Source organism: Triticum dicoccoides, chromosome 3B, assembly GCF_002162155.2.
Source record: "Triticum dicoccoides isolate Atlit2015 ecotype Zavitan chromosome 3B, WEW_v2.0, whole genome shotgun sequence".
NCBI classification, from domain to species: Eukaryota; Viridiplantae; Streptophyta; class Magnoliopsida; order Poales; family Poaceae; genus Triticum; species Triticum dicoccoides.
In genome coordinates this window covers 580,825,646-580,850,835 of record NC_041385.1, presented here as the reverse complement: position 1 = coordinate 580,850,835, position 25,190 = coordinate 580,825,646, and the positions used below count along the sequence as shown (strand labels likewise).

At 44.4% G+C, this 25,190-nt stretch overlaps 2 protein-coding genes and 1 pseudogene across 4 annotated transcripts in view; 1 reads left to right on the top strand and 2 right to left on the bottom strand.

Annotated features, from left to right (window-relative positions):
• Positions 1 to 8,991: 8,991 nt before the first annotated feature.
• LOC119277208 (BTB/POZ domain-containing protein At5g03250-like) lies at positions 8,992 to 12,135 on the top strand. The gene is made up of 4 exons (XM_037558459.1): positions 8,992 to 9,182; positions 9,858 to 9,927; positions 10,056 to 11,357; positions 11,436 to 12,135. Exons 1-4 carry the CDS (start codon positions 9,124 to 9,126, stop codon positions 11,946 to 11,948), a joined length of 1,944 nt encoding a protein of 647 aa, XP_037414356.1. The 5' UTR covers positions 8,992 to 9,123; the 3' UTR covers positions 11,949 to 12,135.
• Positions 12,136 to 12,137: 2 nt separating this feature from the next.
• On the bottom strand, positions 12,138 to 17,186 carry LOC119277209 (annotated as a pseudogene).
• A 701-nt stretch (positions 17,187 to 17,887) lies between these two features.
• Positions 17,888 to 25,190, bottom strand: part of LOC119277207 (katanin p80 WD40 repeat-containing subunit B1 homolog KTN80.1-like) — a 7,963-nt gene continuing 660 nt past the window's right edge. Inside the window, exons 2-17 of one of the 3 annotated variants that reach the window (XM_037558458.1) lie at positions 24,099 to 24,229; positions 23,877 to 23,994; positions 23,079 to 23,408; positions 22,719 to 22,789; positions 22,189 to 22,263; positions 21,974 to 22,117; positions 21,733 to 21,904; positions 20,972 to 21,628; positions 20,828 to 20,884; positions 20,574 to 20,710; positions 19,895 to 20,026; positions 19,273 to 19,347; positions 19,078 to 19,190; positions 18,718 to 18,834; positions 18,388 to 18,456; positions 17,888 to 18,229 (exon numbers count right to left, since the gene is read on the bottom strand). In XM_037558458.1, the coding sequence (XP_037414355.1) occupies positions 18,160 to 18,229; positions 18,388 to 18,456; positions 18,718 to 18,834; positions 19,078 to 19,190; positions 19,273 to 19,347; positions 19,895 to 20,026; positions 20,574 to 20,710; positions 20,828 to 20,884; positions 20,972 to 21,628; positions 21,733 to 21,904; positions 21,974 to 22,117; positions 22,189 to 22,263; positions 22,719 to 22,789; positions 23,079 to 23,408; positions 23,877 to 23,994; positions 24,099 to 24,229 (2,468 nt within the window). In that variant the 3' untranslated portion in view covers positions 17,888 to 18,159. Of the gene's footprint in view, positions 18,230 to 18,387; positions 18,457 to 18,717; positions 18,835 to 19,077; positions 19,191 to 19,272; positions 19,348 to 19,894; positions 20,027 to 20,573; positions 20,711 to 20,827; positions 21,629 to 21,732; positions 21,905 to 21,973; positions 22,118 to 22,188; positions 22,264 to 22,718; positions 22,790 to 23,078; positions 23,409 to 23,876; positions 23,995 to 24,098; positions 24,230 to 25,190 lie in introns of all 3 variants that reach the window. The other 2 variants (XM_037558457.1, XM_037558456.1) reach the window with 2 other exon arrangements.

Here is a 25,190-nt window from a genome sequence, read left to right as displayed (position 1 = left end):
TGAGTGTTTGAAGTTTCAAGGGGTTTTATGTAAAACTGCCATTTAAATTCAATTTAACAAACATTATTCTAGATAATGTTTTGGATAAGGCAGGACATGTGGTGTGTTTCTATTGGCTTACACCGATTCATTTTAACTGACCTATTGTGTGTCGTGCGATCTAGATCTAACAGCTGAAATAGATCAGAGGGGTTGCTCATCGGAGTTGACACTGGAAATGTCGAAGACAGCAGTGGACGGCTCGGAACTCACCAAATCTGGCGTTCCAGAGGTTTCCAAGAACGGTGAGGGTCTCCGGTGGACGCGGTGTTGCACGGCAAGAGCTCGATGGTGGCCTTGGCGTGCATCGAGGGTGACATAGACGAGCAGGGCGACCTCACCATAGAAGCACAGGGCGACGGAGCTCTTGGGTGTGGATGCGCGTGAAGAAAACGAGCACCTGGTGATGAATGGACGGGGTTAGGGGATGCTGTAGTACATGACGTATATGGTGAACAAGGTGAATGGATCCGGGGCATGCTCGCCTCACTGGAAACAACGACGATGCAGCAGAGAGCTTCGGCCTCCGAGGAACTTGGGGTTCCAGGGAGCTCGGGTCGACGTGGTGATGTCTCGGAGGTGTGTCTGCGTGCTAGGTCAAGGTGGCAGAAGGGGCTGAGCTCATCAAAACTGACGCCGGAGCGAGCTAGGTCAAGGCGGCAGTTGGTGGTTCACCGGCGAGCAGCCTCGCGGCAAGAGGGGTCGCGGCGTGGGGCAAAAGATAGAGGGGGGGAGGGGTTTAAATAGGATATGGTCCTCGGGCTGGACGTGGTGGAATGTGGGCGCGGGCGTCCGTCGGGTGCGTGTCATGGGCGGCGGCCCTGGTTGATTAAATGATATGCTTTCCCCCGCAAAAAAAATGGGCGGCGTGGGTGCAGGAGGGGTTGTGGGAGTCTCAGGGAGAAGCTGACACATGGGACCCGCACGTCAGTGGGGGAGAGGGAAGAGAGGTTGAGCACGCATGGGATCGGGTGTGCGCGCATGCGTAGATGGGTTGGCTAGTCGAGCCGGCTGGCCTGGCTGAATGGCCTGGTTTTTTATTTCTTTTTTCTTTTCCTTTTCTGTTTCTTCTATTATTTTCATTTGATTCTTAATTTGATCTTTCTTGTAAAAGTAAACTTGCCCTAAATTCGTCTCTGGATATTTATGATTGTGTCAACATTTTATTTGGGCAATTTGGTCAAATATTTTCTGTATTTTATTTTTAGGCTTTGTTTTATATATTTTCCTTGAATATTTTTATTCTCCAAAATAGTTTACTTATGTTTATTAAATTGATTTTCTTTTGACCCTTCTTCATTTCATTTTGAATATTTATTTTATTAATTTTCCTTGGAAATTATTTTCTGTTTAAGCCCTTTAGGTTTTTTAGTAAGTTTTTGTTTTGGTTGTTTTGGTTTCAACCAATTACTAGCTAGGTTTCTACTTGTTGCATAGGGCCTTTAACCCTCTAGGTTGATCACTCAAGCAATTAAAGTCAATCATCGAGCAAATCCTAGGCAATGTTAGCTAACTAGAGAGCAAGCAAGGGTTTTTGAGGAAAAATATTAATTCCTTGTGAAATTTTTAACGTACCAGATTTGGGAAAATCTAATGTGTGGAATGGCCCCGACATGGATCTTCTCGGGTACTTATTTCTTCCAGTATATTTATATATTCCGAAATAATTGTCAGTAAATTTTTATGTCATTTGGAGCTCTAGAGAATAGCTATCTCTGTTGTAACTCTTTTAGGCTCGAAATTCCAGCCGCTGGCAATCTCCTCTTGTGATATACTCCCTTCGTTTCTAAATATAAGACCTTTTAGAGATTTCAATACGGGCTATGTACAGATGTATATAGATGTAGTTTAGAGTATAGATTCACTCTTTTGCTCCATTTGTAGTCTGCATTGGAATCTCTAAAAAACCTTATATTTAGGAACGGAGGGAGTAACTTGAAATTTAAGAGAGAAAAGACATTAGAATTGCATCATAGATTGAATGGTTTTTTACATATGTGCCCCTGGTTCCTTATCTCTACTCATTCATCCCCGCGCTCTTAATTTTTTCTCAGTTTTCCCCACTCCCTTGCCCGAAACCCTCAGAACAAGTCACAACGGATATTGTCGTCGGGTCAATGGCTTGACAGTTAACTCTGACAAGTGGGGCCGCGCTGGACCGTGTCGTCTGTTGGACCTGACAAGTGGGGCCACGTTGGGCGGTGTCGCTGTTCGACCGTTGGGCCGTGGTTTTGTTGGGTCATCCCTTGCATTAAATGCCTAAGCGCGCTACCACGACAAAAGCCTGCTATGCATGCACCTAATAAGCCTGCCTGCATGCGTCGATGCGCGCCGCCATGATGCGCTGACCGAGCATGCATGCACTGATGTGTGCCGCCACAATGCGCTGATTGAGCCACTTTTGTGCATGCCAGCCGCCACGGATGCAGCGACAGTCGCTGCTGCTGGTTCTTCTCTTCTCGCACGCTTGTCTCCTCGATTTAGACCATCATTTTTTTATGATCAGTTTCAGCCTTTTCGATCCACTCGCATATGCTCCCGTTTTAATATGACAAATAAATTGAACTATATGTTTTATATTTTTGTGGCTGCATGAACTAGTTAGGTGGCTACATATTTTTGGCTTGTGTAAAAAAAGAGAAGGGTTCATTGTGGATGCATGCACTAGGTGGTTACTAACAAAGCGAGCTCTCTAAGAAAATAATCCAGAAATATGTAGATAGGGCCAACAAGCCCATAGCATGATCATATAGTTCAAACTAGGAAGAACTTAATAATAGAATAGATAGAAAACTTAATAATAGAACTTAATAAAAGGGCCAACAAGCCCATAGCATCTCCAACATAGTTCAGTTACAACTTAACATAACATAGACTCAAAACAAAGTAGATAGAGGGTTTAGAACCCTAGCCGCCGCCTTCTCCACCTCGCTCCTCCTCCGGGCGCCCTTCACTGCTCCTCCGAGGCGTTGTCAATGGGGTATGGAAGAGTGTGCATGCGCGACGCGGTGGGGAAGATGGTGATGTACTCCGTGAACATGTTGTGGGTGGTCAAAGCGATGAACTCGCAGCCACATCAAAACACCCGGCCAGGAGGTAGAAGGCATCGAATGTATTGGTGAAGTGGGCAAGGAGAGCAACCATCACCCCATTTTGGATGACCTCCTCAACGCGGAACATCGCTGGAGATCCCCACGGGAGGTGGCGGTAGCCGGCCGAGGAAGAACTCGGTGAAGTTCCGTGTGGTCCTCCACCTTGATATCGCCCACACACGTAGTGTGCGCTCAACATACACGCTAGTAGGGTAGAGCCTCTCCGGCACGGTGGGTAGGAAGCGGTGGGTTGGTCTGGTGTACTGCATGGCTGAGGGATGTGCAGAAGAAGGAGAAGGGGTCGAAGAGCAAGAAGGGCAGATGACAGAGGATGGGAGATGGATGAGAGATGGCAGAGGCACAGGGTGGCTAAAATAGCCGTAGTGCTACGTGTTATTTCATTGTGGCAATAATGGGGTCAAATGTGAAGTAGCCCGTTTCCACACCCACCGCGGCATCAGGAGTGTACACGCGTGGGAAACTGTGATTTGAAAAGAAGAAGAAAAAGAAGCTAATTACACGCATCGGAATCCATGGTCATATATTATATGAACAAAAAGAGACAATTTTTGAATAGTTTGTGGCCATTTTGCATGATAAAAATAAATTTGGCCCTTATAAATTTGGTCATTTTGCATTTGTATTGAACAAAAAAAATTCTAGGCAATGTCAATTGTTGTGTAATTTCAAACGATGCAAAAAACAGAGCCAGCACGTTCACAAAAAACAGAGCAAGCGATGCAAAAAGACGACGCAATTCAACGGTCCAACCAGAGCTTGGTTTCCTTTTGTGCCCAATAACTACGCTTTTTTTCATGGAGTTAGTGGTGGGCGAGCAGCCGGGCACAACCAACAGGATCGCCTCTTGCGGATCGCCCCACGATCCAACGATGCGGAGCCGTCCATGTGATCCAACGGCGCGGAGCCTCCATGCAGTCTGCCCACTGAATTCCTTCTAGAAGACCACATCTGAGGGCTATCGCTTGGCGCCAGGGTATGATCGGACGGCTGACATTCCGAGCTAGGGTTAGGCAAAACCCCACGAGGTTTAGAGGGGGTTTGAGCTGGTCAACGGGATTTCCAAGCCTTTGACTGAGCATAACTAATTTTAAAAAGTCGAAAAAAATATTAAACCTTCGTTGTTTGTCGTTTTATAAGACACACTAACGAGGAAAAATACTGAACTTGGTATACGGACATTTTCAAAAAAAAACTAGCTAGCGCGATCTTGGTCAAATGAGCACCATTAATTTAAAAAATAGAAAATATATAACCTGCGGACAATGTTGTCTTATGTGACATGTTACCAACCAAAAATCATAAACTTGGTCTATGTTCATTTTCATGAAAAAACTATCACGTACAACATTTCATAGAGTTCACGGAGAGGAGGTAGGGTTACCTTCTGTTTTTGAAAAAAAAATAAAAAAAACACCAAAGCTTTATTTCAAAGTGAATAAGAAGGATCTGAACTTAGTTTTCCATTTTATATTTTAAAGGTATTTTTAATAGTTTTTATATTAAAGCATATTTTTTAAAAGAAAATGTCAAAATATGAAGATTAATTCAAAAAAAATAGTGGACTTCGAATCTACACTATATAGATTGAATAGGTGTAAATAAAAAACATTTGGTTCATTTAGAGTAGGTCCAAAAAAACTTGATTACAAATGGGGCTCTTTACCCTAGCCTGGGAGCTCATTTGGAGCACATTTCTCAAATTTAAATTTCTTTGACCTCCTCTAAATCACCTCAAATTTTGCACGCATGATCTCCTACACAAACATAGATAGGTTGCCAAGTTTTTTTTGCATTTTTTTGAATTTATATTGTCCTGTCGAATGTCAGTTCAAAAACATGCATTTGATTAATAAACATGAGACAATAATTAGGATAATACTCCTTTATTACAAAAATCACTACATCTTCATTAAAATGTTGTTTTTTGCTCTGTTATTGGAATATTTGATAAAATGATGGACTATTTGCTTTTTTTCTTATTCTTTGCAGCATGTCTGATCAGTGAAGCAACAGTGAAACAGCATGTGTGATCATTGCAACACCTAAACTTTGAAAATAATCACCGAAACAAATCATAGCAAACAAATTTAAAAACACACAAATACCAAATATAGAAATCCACATGCATATATATATAACACATCATAGTACCATACCATCCGTAGAACACATCCAGTTCACACACAAAGTTCACCAAACAACCAAAAGTAAATAAAACACATCATCACATCAATTTGGAGGGGAGGCAGGACTTTTGCGAGGGCAGCATGCTACCCCCTGATCTTGTAGTCCTCGTCGTGGATGGCTACATCTCCTGCATGAGCTAGAAGGTTAATGAAGCGGCTGGACTTTGGCTTTGGCTTGGTGGTGCAGTAGGGGCAACGCCAAATGTTGGTCTTGCGCTTGTAGTAGTAATCATCTCCCTTGGCCCTGATCTTCCCCTCTTCCTTCGCTTTGAAGGACGCAAAGTTGTCGTCGTCCACATCCACATCTTCTCCAGAGACATACTGCACACATGAATGAATTACATTAATACATTATAGATTCATATACACCATCAAAGAAACAATCTAAATTTCAAGTAGGCTTACCTCATACTCTTCATCGACACTATATCCTGGATCATATGGGTCCTTGAACCCAATAAGGTCTAGCTTCCTCTTTTTTCCCCAACCATCATCCTCCTGAATATACAATTACATCCATCACTAGTAAATACAGAAGCTGATTGAAAATTTAGATATGCACACATGACACATTGATCATAGGGCTAATATACAATGGTCTTATTTGCATTTTCCATTGTCATGCACACACATTGAACAACATAGCTAATATAACTACATATTGTGGAAAAAATTATATACTAATGAATCAAATAACTTCTTAATCAATGGATTCCATTTGGGCATATGGCATTCAAAACCCCAATCTGTGTAGCATTCAAAAACAAATCTAATAGGGACCCAATCTAATAAGCATACATGTATGTAGCATTAAAAAAAACAATGTGTGTAGCATTAAAAACAAATCTAATAAGCATACATCTGTGTAGCATTGAAACGCAGAGATCCCTATCTCTCATACAGATCTATCTAGCATTTTTGCAACGAATGAAATCAAAAAACACTAGTACAAAAAACCCCACACACACCCATACAGAAAACCCCGGCCCATCCGTCAAACCAACTACTCTAACCATCTATACTACCATACGAATCTCTAACCAATGAAACTAACTCTACAAGCTAATATCCTAAATATTGCAACTAACAAGCAAGTGCAAATACCTCCTGCTCCTCGCCAGGCTACGCATCAGGATGGACTGCGCTGCTCGACGCCGTCACCTTCTGCTCCGGCAGCACTGAGGAGGAGCCCGCCACCTCCTTCTCCACGTCCGCAGCGGTTGCGAGTTTCCCCGCACCGCTGTGGACGCTGCCAACGTCCTTCACTTCATCCGCTGTCACTGCGCCCTGCAGCTCCACTACATCTCCAGCCGCTGCGCCGGCGTCGCCACGAGCGTCCGCCATCGGACAGATGGAGGCGACGAAGGTGAGGAAGAGGATGCGGTGAGGGAGAGCGAGACGGTGTGGTGGAGGCAGTTGAGGAGAGCGAGACGACGTCGGTGGGGGAAAGGAAGACGATGCGGCAGGGAGGGGATTTGGGGGAAATGGTAGGGGCGATGCGTCAGGAGGTGGTTCCCCCTCTTTATACGATGGAACGTTTCGGGCATGTCCCATGGACAAGTGCTACCCCACGACCCCGGTCAGTTGCATGCGCCCACATATATGAATGCCACTGTACGGTCAGCATACAAAACCACTATACGGGTTCGTCCAGGGCGGCGCGGGAGCGACCCCACTCGTCAGAGTTAACGGTCAAAGGTGGACTCGGCCCTATGCGGCCCCACTCGTCAGAGTTAACGGTCAAAGGCATTGACCCGACGGCAACGTCCGTTGTAACCTGTTATGAGGGTTTCAGGCAAAGGGAGTGGGGAAAAAATTAGCAAAAGTTAAGAGCGTGGAGATGAATGAGTACAGCTAACGAACCAGGGACACGGAAATAAAAAACCCTAAATTAAAATATAACTCTAATTATAAATAGCAATAAGAAAGCATGATGCAAAATTAACGTATTAATAAGCCTTTAATTCAAGCTCTAGCAGGGCTCTGTTTCCTCATAAATGAGTAACTGTGAGGATATAGCCGGTGAAACGTCATCCATGCAAGTATATTCAAGAGATGCATGACACTGGCACCTTGGGAGAGGAGACAAGTCATCGGTTCGTCCCAAGCCCAAGCGTCTACCTGCACAACATAGACTCGACTCCCTTCGTTCCATATTAAGTGTCGCGACGGGGGAGTAGAGAAATTTTGTACTAAATCAACGACACTTAATTTGAAATAAAGCGAGTAAGGAGGCTTCAACATGTTAATGCCTACCCTCTAAAAATTATTATTTTTCTCTGCTACTACCTAGCCCATCTACACATGGACAACTTCACGTGCAGAAATAGAAAATTTTGATTCTGGGTGCATTCGAAACGGAGATAGTAGCTAGCCAACCAACTCGCCTACCTCACATGTTTGTCATGCATGAGAAACTAGCCGTATTTGACCTTCCCTTGCTACTACATTAGCATACAAAAGTATCTATTTCAGGCCTAAAAAATAACTCCGATAGAATAAAATGGCTATCTTACAGAATAAAATTTCATTTTACTTTAAAAATCCCAAACAATTTCGATAAACGGCATATATTCGCAGTAGTATTTACAAAACTTTGGGCTTATTTAGACAATACGATTAGAAGGAAATGACCATCTTATTGAACAGCTCCAAAGTTTGGTGAAGAATAGAGTCCAGTTTACTAAATCAATTTTAAGCAGGCTCTCTTTTTTTTTGTGGGGAGGGGCTAAAAAAATAGGGTTCCTCTGCCTCCCGCCAGCGCCGCCATTGGTCCGCCTCATCAGTGGCCTTAGGGCCATGGGGCGCGGTGTATCCCGACCCTTGGTGAATTTTTATATGTGTTTTTGAGTTTTGTAGGATTTCTGTCCTGCTCAGAAAGACGAGACGGCGGCATCTCCCTGAAGATGGAATAACGTTCTCCCCGCCTAGCCCCATTTCGGTGGTGCATCTAGCATCATCGGCGGGCGTGTGGAGGTGTATCTTCGACGGATCTGTCTTTGGTGGATTTGCTTGAATCAGTTCGTCGTTCGTCTCCTTCGTGTGTCTTTATGTTGGATCCTTCCGATCTACACTACTCTTTATCGGCGGCGATTGTTGTTCTAGTGTGCTGGTCCTATAGGGCGTTAGCACGACAACTTTCCGACTGTCCACTAGGACAAGTTATGCCCGCTCCGGTGAAGGAGGGGCGATGACGATGGGGCATCTTCGGTTCGCTTCATTGCTTCTGGTCGTCGCTAGGTGGTTTATGAATTTGGATATAATTTTTATTATTTTTGGTGTTCGTTATACTATCATATTTGGAGATAAATAGATTGGATGTTTTCCTGTAAAAGAAATTCAATTTTAAGCCCACCCTCTATTTTCTGGCCGATGGACCAAGAACACGATCCACAATCGACTGACAGGTAGGCCCCATGACTTAGGAAGATTAACAAAAATAAAAAATCGAACATGCAGGCTGCGAAGTCATACCTCTCCCCTTTGGACCAGGGCCAATCTTTGAACTGTCTGTGCATGCATACCACTCGTCCTATCGCGCATCTGCCTGCAGCGCGCGCCACCTCAGCTACGTACTCCCTCCGGCATGCGCAACCACAGCAACTGCCATCTCTCTGTGACAATAAATCCTTGCTCGCTCCCTTCCCTCGGCTTCCGTTTCCTCAAAAGAGTACCCTCCAGATCCACTGGACAGAGACCCTCTCCCCAAGGGTGGCGCCTGGCTCAGTCCGAGAGAAGAAGGCCTAGATCCAGTGGCCTAGGTGGAATAATTCTCGGAGAAGAAGATGGTGACCATGAAGTTGGGTTCCAAGCCAGACATCTTCGTCCTCGAGGGCCTCACATGGTTATCCCCCTTCCTCATTTCATATACTCCTAGCTGATTACTCATCTCCCTCGGTTGATTTTTCTAACGTGCGCGCTGCACTTCGAGATGCATAATTGTTCTCAAGGTTTGACCAAACATAGTTTGGTACATGTGAATCTTTCTGTAGGCACAACTGGTTCCATTTTTTCTTGTGGGTTTCTATATCATCATGCTCAGTTCAAAGATTTTTTTTTTCTATTTTTCACCTTCCCTCATAGTTTCAAGACCATAGTTTCCACTGTTAGAGGAGATGACAAAAACACTCCTCCTCTCCATGTCTAGGCGGCTCAATATGAGATGCGGATATCGATTGTGCAGAAAATGTAATGCCCATTGTAAGGCAAGTTCCATTGGCGAATCAAGTCCAATCTTATGCATGCGCTGAAGAAATTCCCGCGCGCCACAAAATACATCGTATAGGTTTATCCCATTCAGTATCGTTTGTTTCCATCTATAAGATCCGATATACTCCCTCCGTCCGGAAATACTTATCATCAAAATGAATGAAAATTGATATATCTAGAACTAAAATACATCAAAATGAATGAAAATGGAATACTTCTCAGTCGTGGTTTCTAAGATCACGAGCGCGCATGGAAATTTGATGAGAATTTCAGATGTTTACGTGATCCATCCATCTGGACTCTTCTCCAGGAGATGCATGACCGAGCTCGAGAGCGATGTCGTCGTCGAAGTCGGAGACATGTCCTTTTATCTCCACAAGGTTAGCACGATCGAGTGTGTCGCCGTCACATTTTTTCGCATTCATCAACTGAACCGTATAAAACCGATCGATTGCGCGTGTTAATGTGACTGACTAATGGTGCGTCGATCAACATTCTGAGTATGCAGTTCCCGCTGCTGAGCCGGAGCGGCGTGCTGCAGCGTCTGATCAGCGAGTACCAGCCGCCGTCCGACGGCGGCGGCGGCATGTGCACGCTGCAGCTGGACGACATCCCGGGCGGCGCCAAAGCGTTCGAGCTGGCGGCGCGCTTCTGCTACGACGTCAAGATCGAGCTCAACGCGCTCAACGTGGTGTGCCTCCGGTGCGCCGCCGAATACCTGGGCATGACGGACGACTACGCGGAGGGCAACCTGATCGCGCAGGCCGAGTCGTTCCTCGCCGACGTGCTCGCCAACTGGAAGGACTCCGTCAGGGCGCTGGAGACCTGCGAGGGCGTGCTCTCCGCCGCCGAGGACCTCCACATCGTCCCCCGCTGTATCACCGCGCTCGCCTCCAAGGCCTGCGCCTCCGACGCCGCCGCCTGGTCCACCCACGGCGCCAAGAACGCCAGCGTCGACAGGGACGCGCTCTGGAACGGCATCGGCTCGGGCGACACGCCGCGCGGCGCGGCTGCCGCCGCCTCGGCCATGGACTGGTGGTACGAGGACGTGTCGCTCCTGAGCCTTCCCATGTTCAAGCGGCTGATCCAGGCGATGGAGGCCAAGAGCATGCGCGCCGAGAGCATCGCCGGCGCCATCATGTTCTACGCGGGGCGGCTCCTCCCGGGCCTGAATCGCAGCGCCAGCTTCAGCAACGTCAGCTTCGCGGACTACGGCGGCGGCGCCGGCAGCCGTAGCGCCACCCCGCGCTCCGGCACCGCCAGCCTCTCCGGGACGTCCGACGGCGACCAGAGGTACTTCCTGGAGGAGATCATTGCTCTGCTGCCGACCAAGAAGGGCGTCACATCCACCAAGTTCCTGCTCGGGCTGCTCCGCACGGCCATGCTCCTCCACGCCAGCCCGCTGTGCCGGGAGAACCTGGAGCGGCGCATCGGCGCGCAGCTGGAGGACGCCAGCCTCGAGGACCTGCTCGTGCCCAACCTCGGCTACACCGTGGACACGCTGTACGACATCGACTGCGTGCAGAGGATACTGGACTACTTCATGTCGTCCATGGACGGGCTGGGGACCGGGTACACGTCGCCGGCGCTGGCCGAGGAGGGCAGCCAGCTGGGGCTGCCCCACGCCGCGACGCCGCCCGCCGTGGCTCCGATCGCCATGGTAGCCAAGCTCATGGACGGGTACCTCGCGGAGGTGGCGCCGGACACCAACCTGAAGCTGCCCAAGTTCCAGGCGCTCGCCGCCGTGGTGCCCGACTACGCGCGGACCGTCGATGACGGCATCTACCGCGCCATGGACATATACCTCAAGGTGACAACTGACAAGTGACAAACACGGCGATCGGTTTGATGCGTCAGTGTTGCTAACATCTGAGTTGCGTGCATGCAGTCGCACCCGTGGCTGTCGGAGTCGGAGCGGGAGCAGCTGTGCCGGCTGATGAACTGCCAGAAGCTGTCGCTGGAGGCGTGCACGCACGCGGCGCAGAACGAGCGGCTGCCGCTGCGGGTGGTGGTGCAGGTGCTCTTCTTCGAGCAGCTCCGCCTCCGCACCTCCATCGCCGGGTGGTTCTTCGTGTCGGACAACGCCGCCACGGCCACCGACGGCGCGCACCTGCACCACCCCGGCAACGCCGGCGCCATCGTCCCCAAGGGCAGTGCCGTCGTGGACAGCGGCGCGGCCGGGCAGGACGAGGACGTGGTGATGGTCACGCCCGAGGGGAAGGGAAGCGAGACCATGAGCAACGTGAAGGCGCGGGTGTCGGAGCTGGAGAAGGAGTGCATGAGCATGAAGCAGGAGATCCGGCGGCTCGGGAAGCCCCGGAGGTCGTGGAGCATCCTCACCAGGAAGTGCGGCTTCGGAGCCAAGGTGCAGCAGGCGCAGACTGCCATGAGCGGCAAATAGAGAGAGGCGCCCCAAAAAGTAGAGTATGAAATCTCAGCTAACGACAGAGTTAGTAGATTCGTCTCCCATTTTCATTTGTTTAAAGGTAGTAATGGCTATATTTAACGGACTAGATATATAGTGTAATGTAATGCAATAAGGTGCTTCAGCTCTGCATGGGGCGAAATAAACTAGTTTTAGCACTTCACATACATAACCATAATACAGTGACATTGCAAGCAAGCTCGTCAGAATAGTGATGTTGGAAGTTGTATCTCCCAAAAGATTAAGCTACATATAAAGCACATGGATCTGGGGCCTAGGAAAGAAATGAAGCACTCATATATATTACAAGAATGCACGAAGATCTATAGCTACAAGTATTCTCTCTCAGCCAGACAGCCACGCACAGAGATATGTATAGGGATGTACAAAGACAAGACGCCATCAACGATTGGCACATCCTATTCTCATCCATTCATCAACGAGACCGCTCTATCAGAAGGCCGATCTCATGGCACCGCGTGCTGCCTCTTGCCTCATCTGCGCAGCCTTTCCACTTCCACGGAAGTACATGTATACTTGCTGCATTCCAAGTGACCAAGTTCAGAAATCAGAATGATAATCTCTCTCTGAGAAGGAAACAGAAGGCACGGCAAAAGGTTATGCATAAACGCACCTGGATCACCACAATGCTGAGCAGTGCTTCAAGGCAGAACAGTCCGAATCCAACAAAATAAAATATCTGCCAGGAGAAAATGTAGAGACAACGTAAATGACTAGTCATCTACAGGGGAGACGCGGGTCTGGATGATGCTTCATCGAACACCCAGAAAAGCAGCCATGCCAAATTAACTCGATAGGCAGAAATACTTACCCCCACAATAACATTACTGCCTATGACGTCAATTGCAGGCAAAAAACCACTGTAACACCAGAAACAATAAGACAGGCAAAGTTAGATAATCTGAATGAGTTGATACCGACCTATCTATGATTTGAAAGGAGAGTGGATAGTCTGAAAGAGAGTTGCTAGGTATTCTTAACATAAACAGTTTATAGCAGCAACCGAATTGATCCAGGCAATACTACCCTAAAAAATAGCAACACCACCTAATCAGTGCTGGAAGTGCTATACGTGACAATGTACTGGGTAGGTGGCGTTGCTATTCTTTAGGGTAGTATTACCTGGATCAATTTGGTTGTGTACCGACTGTCAATCGAAATCTTTGGTAGAGGCTGATCCCACACACTAAGTAATCTCTCTCAGTTTAGTAATTAGTAGGGTGTGTACCCTTAGTCGGCACATCCAGCATACAGATGTGACAAAGGAGCCACAATGGCTTTGGTGGTGGTGCCTTTTTATCAGTTAATATTTGTGTATGGTAAAGATACTGAAGAATAACAACACACAAAATTCATTGAAGATGCATTCAGTGTGTCCAAACTTTGCGGCTTAGCCACAGTGAATAACTACCATATTTATGCATGGCACAAACAGAAGTAATTTTAATATACATAAGTGATGTAACACTTACGCGATAGATTTTCCTTTGAAAGGAAATGGGGGAGACACAGCTGACCAGATGCAGAATATTATATGGATCTGGAAGGGGCAATGATCATTAGCAATGAATGGAATATTAGCTCGTCGCGAAAACAAGAATCAAATATCAGCAACAAATGCATCAAAAAAGTGGAAACCATTTAGTCTAGAAGAGTAATACTATATGGCAAGGTTGTTACCAAGTACAGCAGAAAAAACCATCCAAACTTCAGAGCGCTTTCAGTCCTGTAACATGAATTTCGGTGGCATAAGGTGTAAAGACATACAAAGAAGCGACTTGTAAAAATAGCAAAATAATAAGCATGTACACAAACCTCATTGCATTATAAAGCGGCCGATACCATAACACATACGCCCCAGGGACACCAGAGATGAAGTAGATGATTGCTAGCAACCAGATGACAACACCTATCGAAAGGAGCAGCCAGATTTGTTTCAGGTGCCAGGGCAGATAGCAGTTGATCCACAAGATGTAGACAGTAAGGTACTACTAAGCCACACCTGCCCCTTTAATCCATGCTGCGGTAGTTGCAATGATGTTCCAAAAGAGGCATAACGTCAATCCTGCATGGCATCAAAATTGGCAGAAATCAGCAATCTGTGCCAATGCATCCCAATCTTAGACTTGAATCTCCTAATTCTAATATCTGCTGCTCATCTGGGGCCACCATTATTTGATTACTAGCATTTATTGGACATTCTTTCATGACAATTGGAAGTTTAGGCCCAACCCAAAAGAAGAGAAAGCACCAAATTCTTATGCTTTAGTAATAAGATTTAGATTAGAAGAATTATATTTTCGTAAGAATTCATAGTTACAAAGTACAGATTGTCAACATAAGGGAAGTTTGTTGAATTTTTGAAATACCAATCTTGTTTTCTCATGCCACTTCTCAGAAGACAATGGCATGTTCACACCCTAGGAGATGATATGGAAATCGCATTGATCCAGGTGAAGTGCATTAGTTGGACAGTGTGAATGTGAAAGCAAGGTCCTCAGTAAAAATAGTGTTTGCGATATTCGAACAAAAGTAAAGATCTAGAAAATGATGGTTTAGAAGATATTTTGAGGAGAGGTAAAACAAGAACTAACACTTACCCAACAATGAACAAAATGCAAGGTACTGCATCCTTTGTAGGTGGATTGGTATCTCATTTGAAATGTCATGATGAATGATGGGCATAAATGGTGGCCAGTTTTTGGTTTCAATGACAATACCAGCTGCAAACGAAAAGGAAGATAGTATGACGTTGAGAGGCAGGGTAGTGAAATATTGGACTGTAACAACAACAGCAGAATGAAAAAATTACTCCCGCCGTCCCATAATATAAGATGTTTATGGAAGCTAAACTAGCTTGCAAAAACGTCTTATATTGTGAGGTAGAGGGAGTAGCTCAATAGCCTTTCACTGAATCATTCAAGGTCTTAACTGAAGTTGACCGGAACAAGTTTCCAGATAAATATCCCCATTAATCAACTTGGGCCAATATCTTATCTACCTCTTCCCATCAATATCATGGCTAGAAATATATAAAAAAAATGCATCAGCTATAGGAAGAACTATACCTCTAGCTGCAGCTTCTTCCCTTCTTTTAAGTTCCTGGTTTCAAAAAAATATAAATATCAGATGGAACAGTTAAAGAAAGAATTACAAGTGAATGCTCATGAGCACATCTGGGCTGTTTCAATCATGTGAAACGTTGTCGATAAAGGTTTTGCTGATTACGTAGAACCACTGCTAACTCTTGATTCAGCATATTGTACATTCATAAGAATTTTATCATCTGATTGTCTGGGTTAACGAAGAGATGATGGCTATATGAAATCTTTTGATAACAATAGGCAATTTCCACAAGCACAACCACCCTTCACCTCATAGGGCTATAAGCGTCGGCATGGTTTTAGCTCACTATGGCATGAGGCAAGTACTGTCAACGATCTGATCAATAGTTAGAGCAGTAAGGACTATAGGGGAGCCTGAGGTAAATCTATGTCAACCATAGCTCACCAGTTTCCATGCTGCATCATGGTTACTACTTCAACAACTCTGGACAAGGCCATATAAACTTTGTTGGCTATATCCGTCTACATATCTAAGCACAATGGTTTGTCAGTATCCAGGAAGCTTCACAAAACTTCATCCAGGGGAACTTAAGGTTTTACTTTAGCATAGGGGATTTTGATCACTGAATGAATTACGAAACAACTTCTGAATTCACAAAACAATGGTTTGAACAAATCAATAACTCAAATGACATATAGGATGACAAGTGATGCGAGTGTAAAGCTGGAATTTCAAGTTTCAAGCAAAAGACACATACTCTTTCCCGTTTGTTAAGCTCAGCCTCCTTCGACTGCAGTTCTTTCTCCTTTTGCTTCAAGTCCTACATTTGAAAATAACATACGCACCGCATAAGCAATCAACGACATGCTGTGAAAGAATTCTGTAATCAATTTCGAAATCAACACTATCTTGACAAAGAATAGTGAGAACATTCATCACTGGTCAATAGTCAATTGCATTCTGCCTGGCCTTTCAATTCATTGGGCAAAGCACATCTTGCTAAGTAAGTAAAGAATTGACATGCTCAATTGAAGCACAGGCACCTTCGATGAACCAAGAGGTATGTCCACGGTAGCAGCACGATCATTATAGAATCCAGCAGGCTCGTGAGGAAGAGGTGGCATCCGAGAATTAGAAGCCGGAGGTGCACCTCCTCCCTGCAGAACATCATACATTCGGAAAATCAGCCAAACGATTGTTGAAAGAAAAAACAACCAGTTTATATATAAGCTTATGCACAATCAGGACAATGAAAGTTAGCACGGCAATCCGAATTGCTACTGTAGATAAGGATTATTGTCTTATTAAAATGGGACACATTCAGTGGCAGCAGATCCATAGACACACGCCAAACTGCGACTACCACTGGTCACACTGAACGCCAGTACTAAAACAATCTTCAGCCAGCAAGAAGGTAGTACGAGGTATTTTCCATTTTGTCGTTTGCGGCATATAGTTTGGAAGAGCAAATCGCCTACTTCCAAAGTTTTGCACATCTAGTAAACCGCATCGTTGTAATTAGACTAAATTTATTCCAGTTCATTTCTACCCTGAAAAAACCCAAAACGAACACGGAAGAAACCGGCACCCGCCGCCCCTTTCGCTCGCGATCGGCAACACAACAGGACACGCATATAAACGCATCCATCCATCGAATCCCTCTCTAGCCCTGAAGGCAGTGAGTCGACCAGATCCACCGGAGCACCCAGAAGGGCGAAACGAGGGGGTTATAGGCAGAAACCCGCAAGAAGCAACTCCGACGGCGATCCGGACCAAATTCGACATCTAGGCGACCCAGGGAACAGAAGACAAGGCGGACCGCGGCGCGGGAGGAGGCGCCGTGCGGGGTACCACGGCGAGGCGGCTCGAAAGTAGAAACGGAGCAGGCGACTCACCGCGAAGGGGTTGACGTCATCCTCGTCGAAGGGGTTGCGGTCGTACCTCCCCGCCATGGCCTCCTCCTTCCCTGGTGGTACTACCCTCCTCCTCCTCCGGAGGCGGTGGCGGCGGTTGCGGCTGTGGTCGCGGCGGTTTCTCCGGCGAGGGAAAAGTCCAACGCGGCGGTGGCGAGCGACCAACTGCTTTGGACTTCCGCTTTTTCGACAGACGGGGGTTATTTACGTGACGCGGTGGGTTTGGAATGTGGATTTGTTGAGGGGGTTTATTTTATACTCCGGCCCTCCTGCCGCCGTGCAAACCTGACTGCCGATGGTTTAGCGCGTACGGGTTCAGTGGCCGACAGGTGGGCCCAGGCGGGGCAAGCAGGACTAGAAGGAAGTGGAAGACAGATTTGTTCTGACATGGCATTCAGGGACAAAAGGGCGCATTAGATGGGGCCTAACCCAACCTTGCAACTGCAGCCTAACCTGGAAATGCCATCAACAAAGGACAGAAATGTTATGCGTCCATAAATGTTTTGGTTTATGGTGATTATTTTTTACGGTGCACACTAGATCTGTGGTTACTTTTTACACTGAGTTTTTTTTTCGAATTAGACTGACTTGTTGATAGTCAACAACTTATTACACAGAATCCCATTTTGTTAGAGCTGAGTTGAAGGAAGGAGGGGGGGAAACAGCAGCCAGCTGGTGGTAGACTTCACAATATTGTTTCCTTAGCAGCCAAGTATGAGTTCACATTTTTAGGACAATATTCAAACGAGCAGTCCTAGGCAACCAGCTGGTGATCTAATGGTAAACAAAGGAATGGTCAAACGGCCGTGCCGTACCAACCTCTGGAGGAGAGATGGTTGTCTTCAAAACTTCTACCACACGGCTAATGGTGGAGCGAACCAACACCACAGAAAAATGAAGACCAGACCGAACACAGGACTAAACTAGCAGGCGTTTTTCCCATTCATTCATTAATTTCGACTCCCTCCGTCGTCCTTCCGGGGCTGTCCATGCAGTAAAATGGGGGCTAATTACAGACTGATGAACAGCCAAGCTCTCTTGCTCGCTCACATGTACAACAGGGAACAACAAACAATTACACCACGACCACAGCCAACAGACTACCCCGCCACCATATGGCGCTTCCATTTCCTGTAACAAAAAGAATGGTATCTACTCTGACAGTGAACTTGCGCTTCCGGACAGTTTCAGAAGATCACCAGGTCTTGCAAGGACATGTTCAGCTCTTGAGCAAGCTGCGCCGACTGGCCGCTCCGCCTGCACCAGCCAACAAGAACAAGAGAAGAAGAAAAATTGCAGAGCGTCAGATACACTTGCTGCTCGTCGTGGCGCAACGATTCGCTCGGTGCATAAAGGGAGTAGAAGAACATGCATGAAAACAACTAGTAGAGTGTTGAAGGGAAGGGAGGGATTACATCATCAACGGTTGTAAAGCTTGCACAATCTTTTGCAAATGGTTAAAACACCGGGTGCAACGCTGCAACCTGCATGGCATCACACAAATTGGTTACTGCCCTGGTTATATATCTCTAAAGAATATAAAGGCCCCAGCTAGGGTAATATGCTACTGATGGCTGCAGTTCATTCATTTTGGGCAACAGTTTCGGCAAAACATATGTTCGGGGCCAACTTGCCACCTTGCACCGAGTTCATTGGTAGGCTTGTAGCAAAACAAGTTTTTGCAGCATCTCTCTTACTCTTAGCAACACTCAGCTCCCTTCCTCGAGTGAAGTTGGAGAGCATACCTCTGTTCGGCTTGAAGATCTACTCCAACGGGTGAACTAGCTGACAATGTTGAATGAATAACCGGTCCAAAGATCTTTATAAGATCCAATAACATTTCCAAAGCAACGATAGCATGCCTGCAAATTTGAGGCAATGTAATTAGAAGACACAATACTTACTGCCAAACTAACCGTGTTCCTACAGTAGGATGCCAATATTAGCATTTTCATTCACATATTGGAGGATAATTATATACGAGTCTGAAAAAGATAAGATGATCTTCTGTTTCATTAGTACAGATTTGCAAGAAGATATAGCATTGGCATCCTCTTGGGCATGCATGGGTACATGTGCATCTGTGTTACTATCAGGTGTGCTACCTTTCAGTTTTGCTGTTCAGTAACCCGGCAAGAACAGGCAGAAGGCTCGAGAAAATATCTAGGTTGAAAAGACCAAGTTTTCCCTTGAGAGTACTAACAACATCAGCTTGAACCTGTTCGGATTCAACAATTAGTAGCTAAAAACAATGTGAAGAACATCATGTACAACCATCATACACCTGAGGAAAAACTTACAGCGATATCAGGCAACTTTGCGACCGCAGCAATTGCTCCTTTGATGCCATTTAGGTTAAAGACATGCCGCATCATCTGAACACATTAGGGTTAGTACTAGTATTATATTGGTAACACTTTACAAGAACACACTGTTAATTTTTAGGTGACTAATCAACATCACTTTACAAGAACATGTACTCACTCCATACACAGGCCTACAAGACAGGAAGGATAACAACCTACATTTACGTCATTCGATCATAGACAGATGTTAATGTTAAGCTTTGTACTGAAGAACCTACAGAAAGTTAAGCCAATTTCCCACATCTCCAAGTACATGGATTTCGCCTGATGGGTGTGGATTCTTCTAGGGTGCATGGCATGTATTTTGATTTCTAGTAACCTGCACTGATATATCAACCTAAGTTTCATATTTTTAGGTTCCGTATGGGTCAGTTCTTAAGTCCCAAGTAAATCAAGCTAAAGTTATAGAAGAATAACGGAAAACTTGTTGACATCCACAAGCTGCATTAACAAATAAACTTGACACGGTTTGCAAGATTTCCCATCAATTTGTTGGGCGTAAGTTCCCTGGGCTGGTAAGAACCAGAGGTTCGCAAGTAAAGAACAGAAGAATCACCTCTAGCTTTGTCAACCGAGATTTTACAACATTTATAAATTCATCATGGTTCCGCACCAAATCGATTGGAGTCGTCATCTCGTCCACTGGCACTGTTGGCAAGTCCCTTTCATATGTGCGACTTGCTTCTGCCTGTCAATTACAATCACCGCAAACCAAATAAGTTGAACAGCAAAATGAATCACAAACACTAGAGAGCATCAAATTCAAATGATAAAAAGATAACAATAGTATAGCCATATTTGTTTGACTTGTATTCTGTACAAAGTTTCTGAAAATACTATAGCTGCAGCCTTCCAGCCGCATACTAGCATATTGTAACTCCAGAACACATTAAGTCAGTGACTACCCCCATATATCTTATATCTGGTGTCTGAACAAATTTCATCATTGCTTGTATCTCCAAATGACTAGTAGGGGTTCGGGATTCAGGATTTTACATTATCATAACATACAGAGACAAAGTATAAATGAGTTACTAATTGAGAACCAAATAAGATTACAGTAGGGATTCGATACAGTAACTACGTAAGGAGTTCTTAAACATTAAGCATTTCTTAATAACATTATACTGATGATTCTTAAACATTAAGCATTTCTTAATACCACTATACTGATGATTCATAAGAAGGATAAAATCATGTTAAAAGTTAACTACATTAAAAACATGAAAGCATACCGAACTGGTGGGAGGGCTATCAGCTTTCACTGTATGATCACCACAAGAGCCAGTTGGCGATGAACAATCAATGCTAGAACTCTCTCTCTTTTCAAATCTCTCAACAAGAGACTTAGTTTTTCCTAACGGCACAGCAACTGCAAAAGGAGTTGACAATATCATTAGAAAATTATATTTACGCCAAGTAACCTCAAGCTTGAGCGTGGATACAAGATTGCTCTTGATAACATCATTTAACACACACACACACACACCTCCTCTAACATATTTGACCCTGGCTGTTCCTGTCGTCGAGCACGGTGATTCATATGCTGCTGTAAAAAGAGCTATAATGTTAAATTCCCAAAATGAGCAAAAGCACAGCGCTTGAATGCTTAAGAACAAAGAAAGAGCTATACCCTTGTCATCATTTGACTGCACCGGATGATCAAATGATACTATTCTGTCCATCTTTTCTGCTATTTGTCTAATTTCTCTTTTATCAGTACCGTCAGATTCTTCTTTCTTGTCAATTGGAGTTAGTCCAAAGGAGAACTTTAACCCAGACAAACCCTCCGAGCAAACATCAGGCTCAGCGAGCATGGATTTTACTGAGCTGACACTATCACTAGTACCGCCACTAGGTAAATGTTTTCTCAAGTGCACTGGACTGTAAAAATCATCTGGGACTGCAGTTCTGCCTCCAATTCCTCTATGAATACTGCCTGCTGATTTGTCCTCCAAAATGTCTCTAGGAACAACAACAGGCACAGAAACAGCCTGTGATGTAGTGTAAATATCTTTTACAGCTACCGACTCTGTAGGCTGAGCTTTTTTAGTGGTTGAAGAATTAATAGCCATCCCTGTACGAGATAATAATTGGATGTCCCGTTGTCCAAAACTGCGTTCTGCTGTTTTTAAATTTGTGGAAGGACTATCGACAGGCTTCATACGTCGTACTGGAGTAGATGGTTTGACAGATGAATCAGGTCTTCGAGGAATGCTGCTGCTCCTATCTTTCTTTATTTTGTCTGTACTTCCTGGAGTTAAATGTAAGGCCCGAACTCTGCTTTCAGCTGATATCAATAAGACATATTATCACTATTCAATATGGAATACTTAGATAAAGTTAGTCATTTCAGTGCAAACTTAAAAATATATTGACAATTTAAAGCCATACCAATTCCTGACTCCTGGACTTTGTACATGTTTTTTGGATGTGATGCTGCTACAGCACGAATCGGCTTTGCAGTGCTACCATTCGGTTTCACAGGATTATCATCCACAGAATCCACAAGCTCAGCAAAAAAAATTGCTTTCGGCAAAACACCAAGAGCATAGGGTTCAATGAGCTGGGTCAAAAGATAAAGGTTAGGACATACAAACAAAGGTACATATTGCATGCAAAGAATGACACTCACTGATATATCAGCAACCCAAACACCAACACGGCGTTCATGGTACGAGCATCCCAACAGTTTTCCTTCGTAAATACTAAGGTCAGCTAAATTGTTCCATCGCATGTCAACAGCATCATGACATCTTACTGGTTCCCAAGAGAATACCTGAAGATGTCCATGTAGTCAGCAAATGCCATGCAAGCAATATGAATAAAACACATGAAAATCAGACCTACCTTTAAGCTTTGCTCTAATCCGCAGAAAAGGGTTTTTCCATCTGGATGAAAGACCATAGAACGTACACCAGTATCCTGCAATAAAAGATGCTTGTAAAGTAAATAACTCTATCATAACAGGAAGGTGTGTGTGTGCTCACCATGCACGTTTTAATACAGGAACGAAAACAAATGCAGAAGAGCAGTAAGCAACTTCAGTATAGATATAAAAGCATCACTGAAAATAACTCAAACAATCAATCACAGAGAAATGTGGGAAGGGGCATCATCAACCTTTCAAGTATTTCAAATGGAATACAATATATTTTCCTCAAACTTGTTTCAAGGAATTCCTATGGTGCTAATTTGAAAAGAAAAAAAGAAATAGATGCAGAAATATCAACCACAGTGAGCAACTACTGTATTTGGATACCATGCATATTGCATACAACGTAATTGAGGATTCATAGCTTATGCCTTTATGGTTTAACAATTGACAATGTTCGACTTGCACAAAAATGAAATGGTATAAGAAAATCACTTGCAAGTACCTCGGGTCCAGCAGAACCTATCAATTCAAAAGTTTCAAGATCCCAAAACTTCACTGTTCGATCAGCTGAGCCTGGAAAATAACAGTAAACTGACTGAGAATATACTTCAGCTTCCTAAAACAGTAAAACTTCAGTAATTATAGTTAAGTCTAACAAGAATACAAATTTTTCTAAGCCAAAAAGATGTTTCTAACTACATTACACAATTAAAATTGGATTCCTCAAACACTTAAACTTGTTCTTAGGTTATACAGTACTAAACAATAAACGATTCTTGATGATTTATGTTGCATTACAAAAACAAAATATGTACTCTCAGAAATCTTAACACTTCAAACATTCGGAAGGAAAAGTCAGTACCTGTTGCAAGCAAAAATTCTTGAGGATGAAAATCGATGCATCGGATTTGTCCACTGTGGAACTTGAAATCATGTAAGAGCTTTCCAGCTGTCAGATCCCACACCTTCACAATGTTATCTTCTCCACCGGTGACGATCCATCGCCCATCGGGTGTAAATCGGATTGATTTAATTGCTCCTCTGTGACCCTTATATGTATGAAGGCATCCTTTTTTCTTTATGTCCCAGATCTTAAGATCTGTATCTGAAGAACCAGATGCAAAAAATTCGCCGAATGGATGGAATTCAACAGCAGTGCAACTCGATCTATGCCCAGTGAGAGACCGCACAACTGCATTTCAATTCAGAACAACAACCAGACACCTAATTTCAGCAAAGCATAGTTTACAGTCTACCAAGACAAGCACTAATGTTATGAAAACACCCTCCCAAAAGATCTTATGCTTTCAGCTGCTATCGAGAACATAAGCTCAGCTGAGAAATTCATACAGTGTACTCATGTTTCGTGACCAGCAAAGATATTTGACAAAGATTTCAATGGTTCTTGAGTCTATATTACTACATATAAAGTCAAGATTCATATACAGGCACTAAGCAATGCAAAATCACCCACTCTGACAGTGTGTTTCCATGTATTACCAAAATATATAAACTTTGTGATGAACACACAAAGATACCATATAATGCAATTGCCATGTTCAAAAAGCTGGTTACAATGAACAGAAGATATAAAGGAAAAAAGAAAAACAGTAAATATAATAACCCTCTTCTGGGGGCTTTATATAAGCACTAACCACACCTTTAGCTTCTTCCAAGTCCCAGAGCTTGATGGAGCCGTTTGATGAGCCAGCAAGCACAAGCACCTCTGCTGTATCAAACTCTACAGCCTCGACCGAGCTTGTGTGGCCTGACAAGCTCTGTGCAAACAACAAACGCCCATTGAAAAACACAACATGAGTCAAATTATCAAATAGCCAAAGAGGACTGTAGTATCATGCTCATAATGTCATAGGGCACAAACCAGGAGAGGAGTTTGCTTGCCAATTGCCCACAGGTTGACGTTGCGGTCACTGCCACCAGTAATGAACACACGGCTCGACTTCTTGCCGATGGCCAAGGACCTCACTTCTGCATCGTGTGCTACAAACTCCTCTAGTTTCAGATTGCTGGTTAAGGAGAAGTCAAATTTGAGAACCACAGATTTTCAAAGCCTTATATTGACTTTCCTACATATAAAAGTATTAGTTGTCAAGTTGTGCATACTAAATCATCCTTTGACACGACATATAAGTGTCTTATGTTTAGTGAGCGTGCAGCTAAGCAGTAAGCACAACCCAATCAACTATATACATTACTAATGTGTGTTGTTAGGTAAGCTGAAAGGCAAATCACCCCCAACCATTTTTCTAGTTGACATAATTATGCTGTAGTTTGGAAAGTGAGGTAATATGCATGGTAAGGACAAGTGCAGATAAAGCATGTTGCATCGAAAGAAAAAAGACGTTTGCGACTTGATTCCTTACCAAAAAATTTCGTCTCGAGGAACTATTGGAGTATGGGTTTGAACTGTTCATTGATCCTTCAACAATAACTTGGAGTGTCTTTGATTCCAAGGACTTCAATATGAATTTTGGAGGACTATGGTCCTAAGGAATTTATTCTACAGGGCTTACATAACAATTTTTCCTATGGACCACTATGCAACTCCAGAGGAAAATTTCCATCGAACCCAACCTCATGGGGAATTTTCCTTTGTTTCTATGACAACTATGCAAACCACCATCCACATTACAGTTTTTTGACTGAATCATCCTAAGCGTGTCAGCATTTGGTCTTTACTCCTATCGTTCCTTTTTGTGAGGGAACATTTGGGATCCCATTAGTAAGTAGTTGCTCCAAAGGCAAAACACAGTTTGATTACCAGGCATTGCGAACCTAAATAGGGGCAGAAGGGGGGGAGCTGCAACGCTCAAGGCTTAGCTTAGCAGTTGCTTCAAGAAATGGGGGTGTTCCTGTAACACTCCTATCTAGTCAAGGGATTTGGCAGCTAACCTGCCAACATTCTTCAAAAAAGAAATGGCAGAGCCTTCCTTGCCGTAGGTTGCCAAGAAAG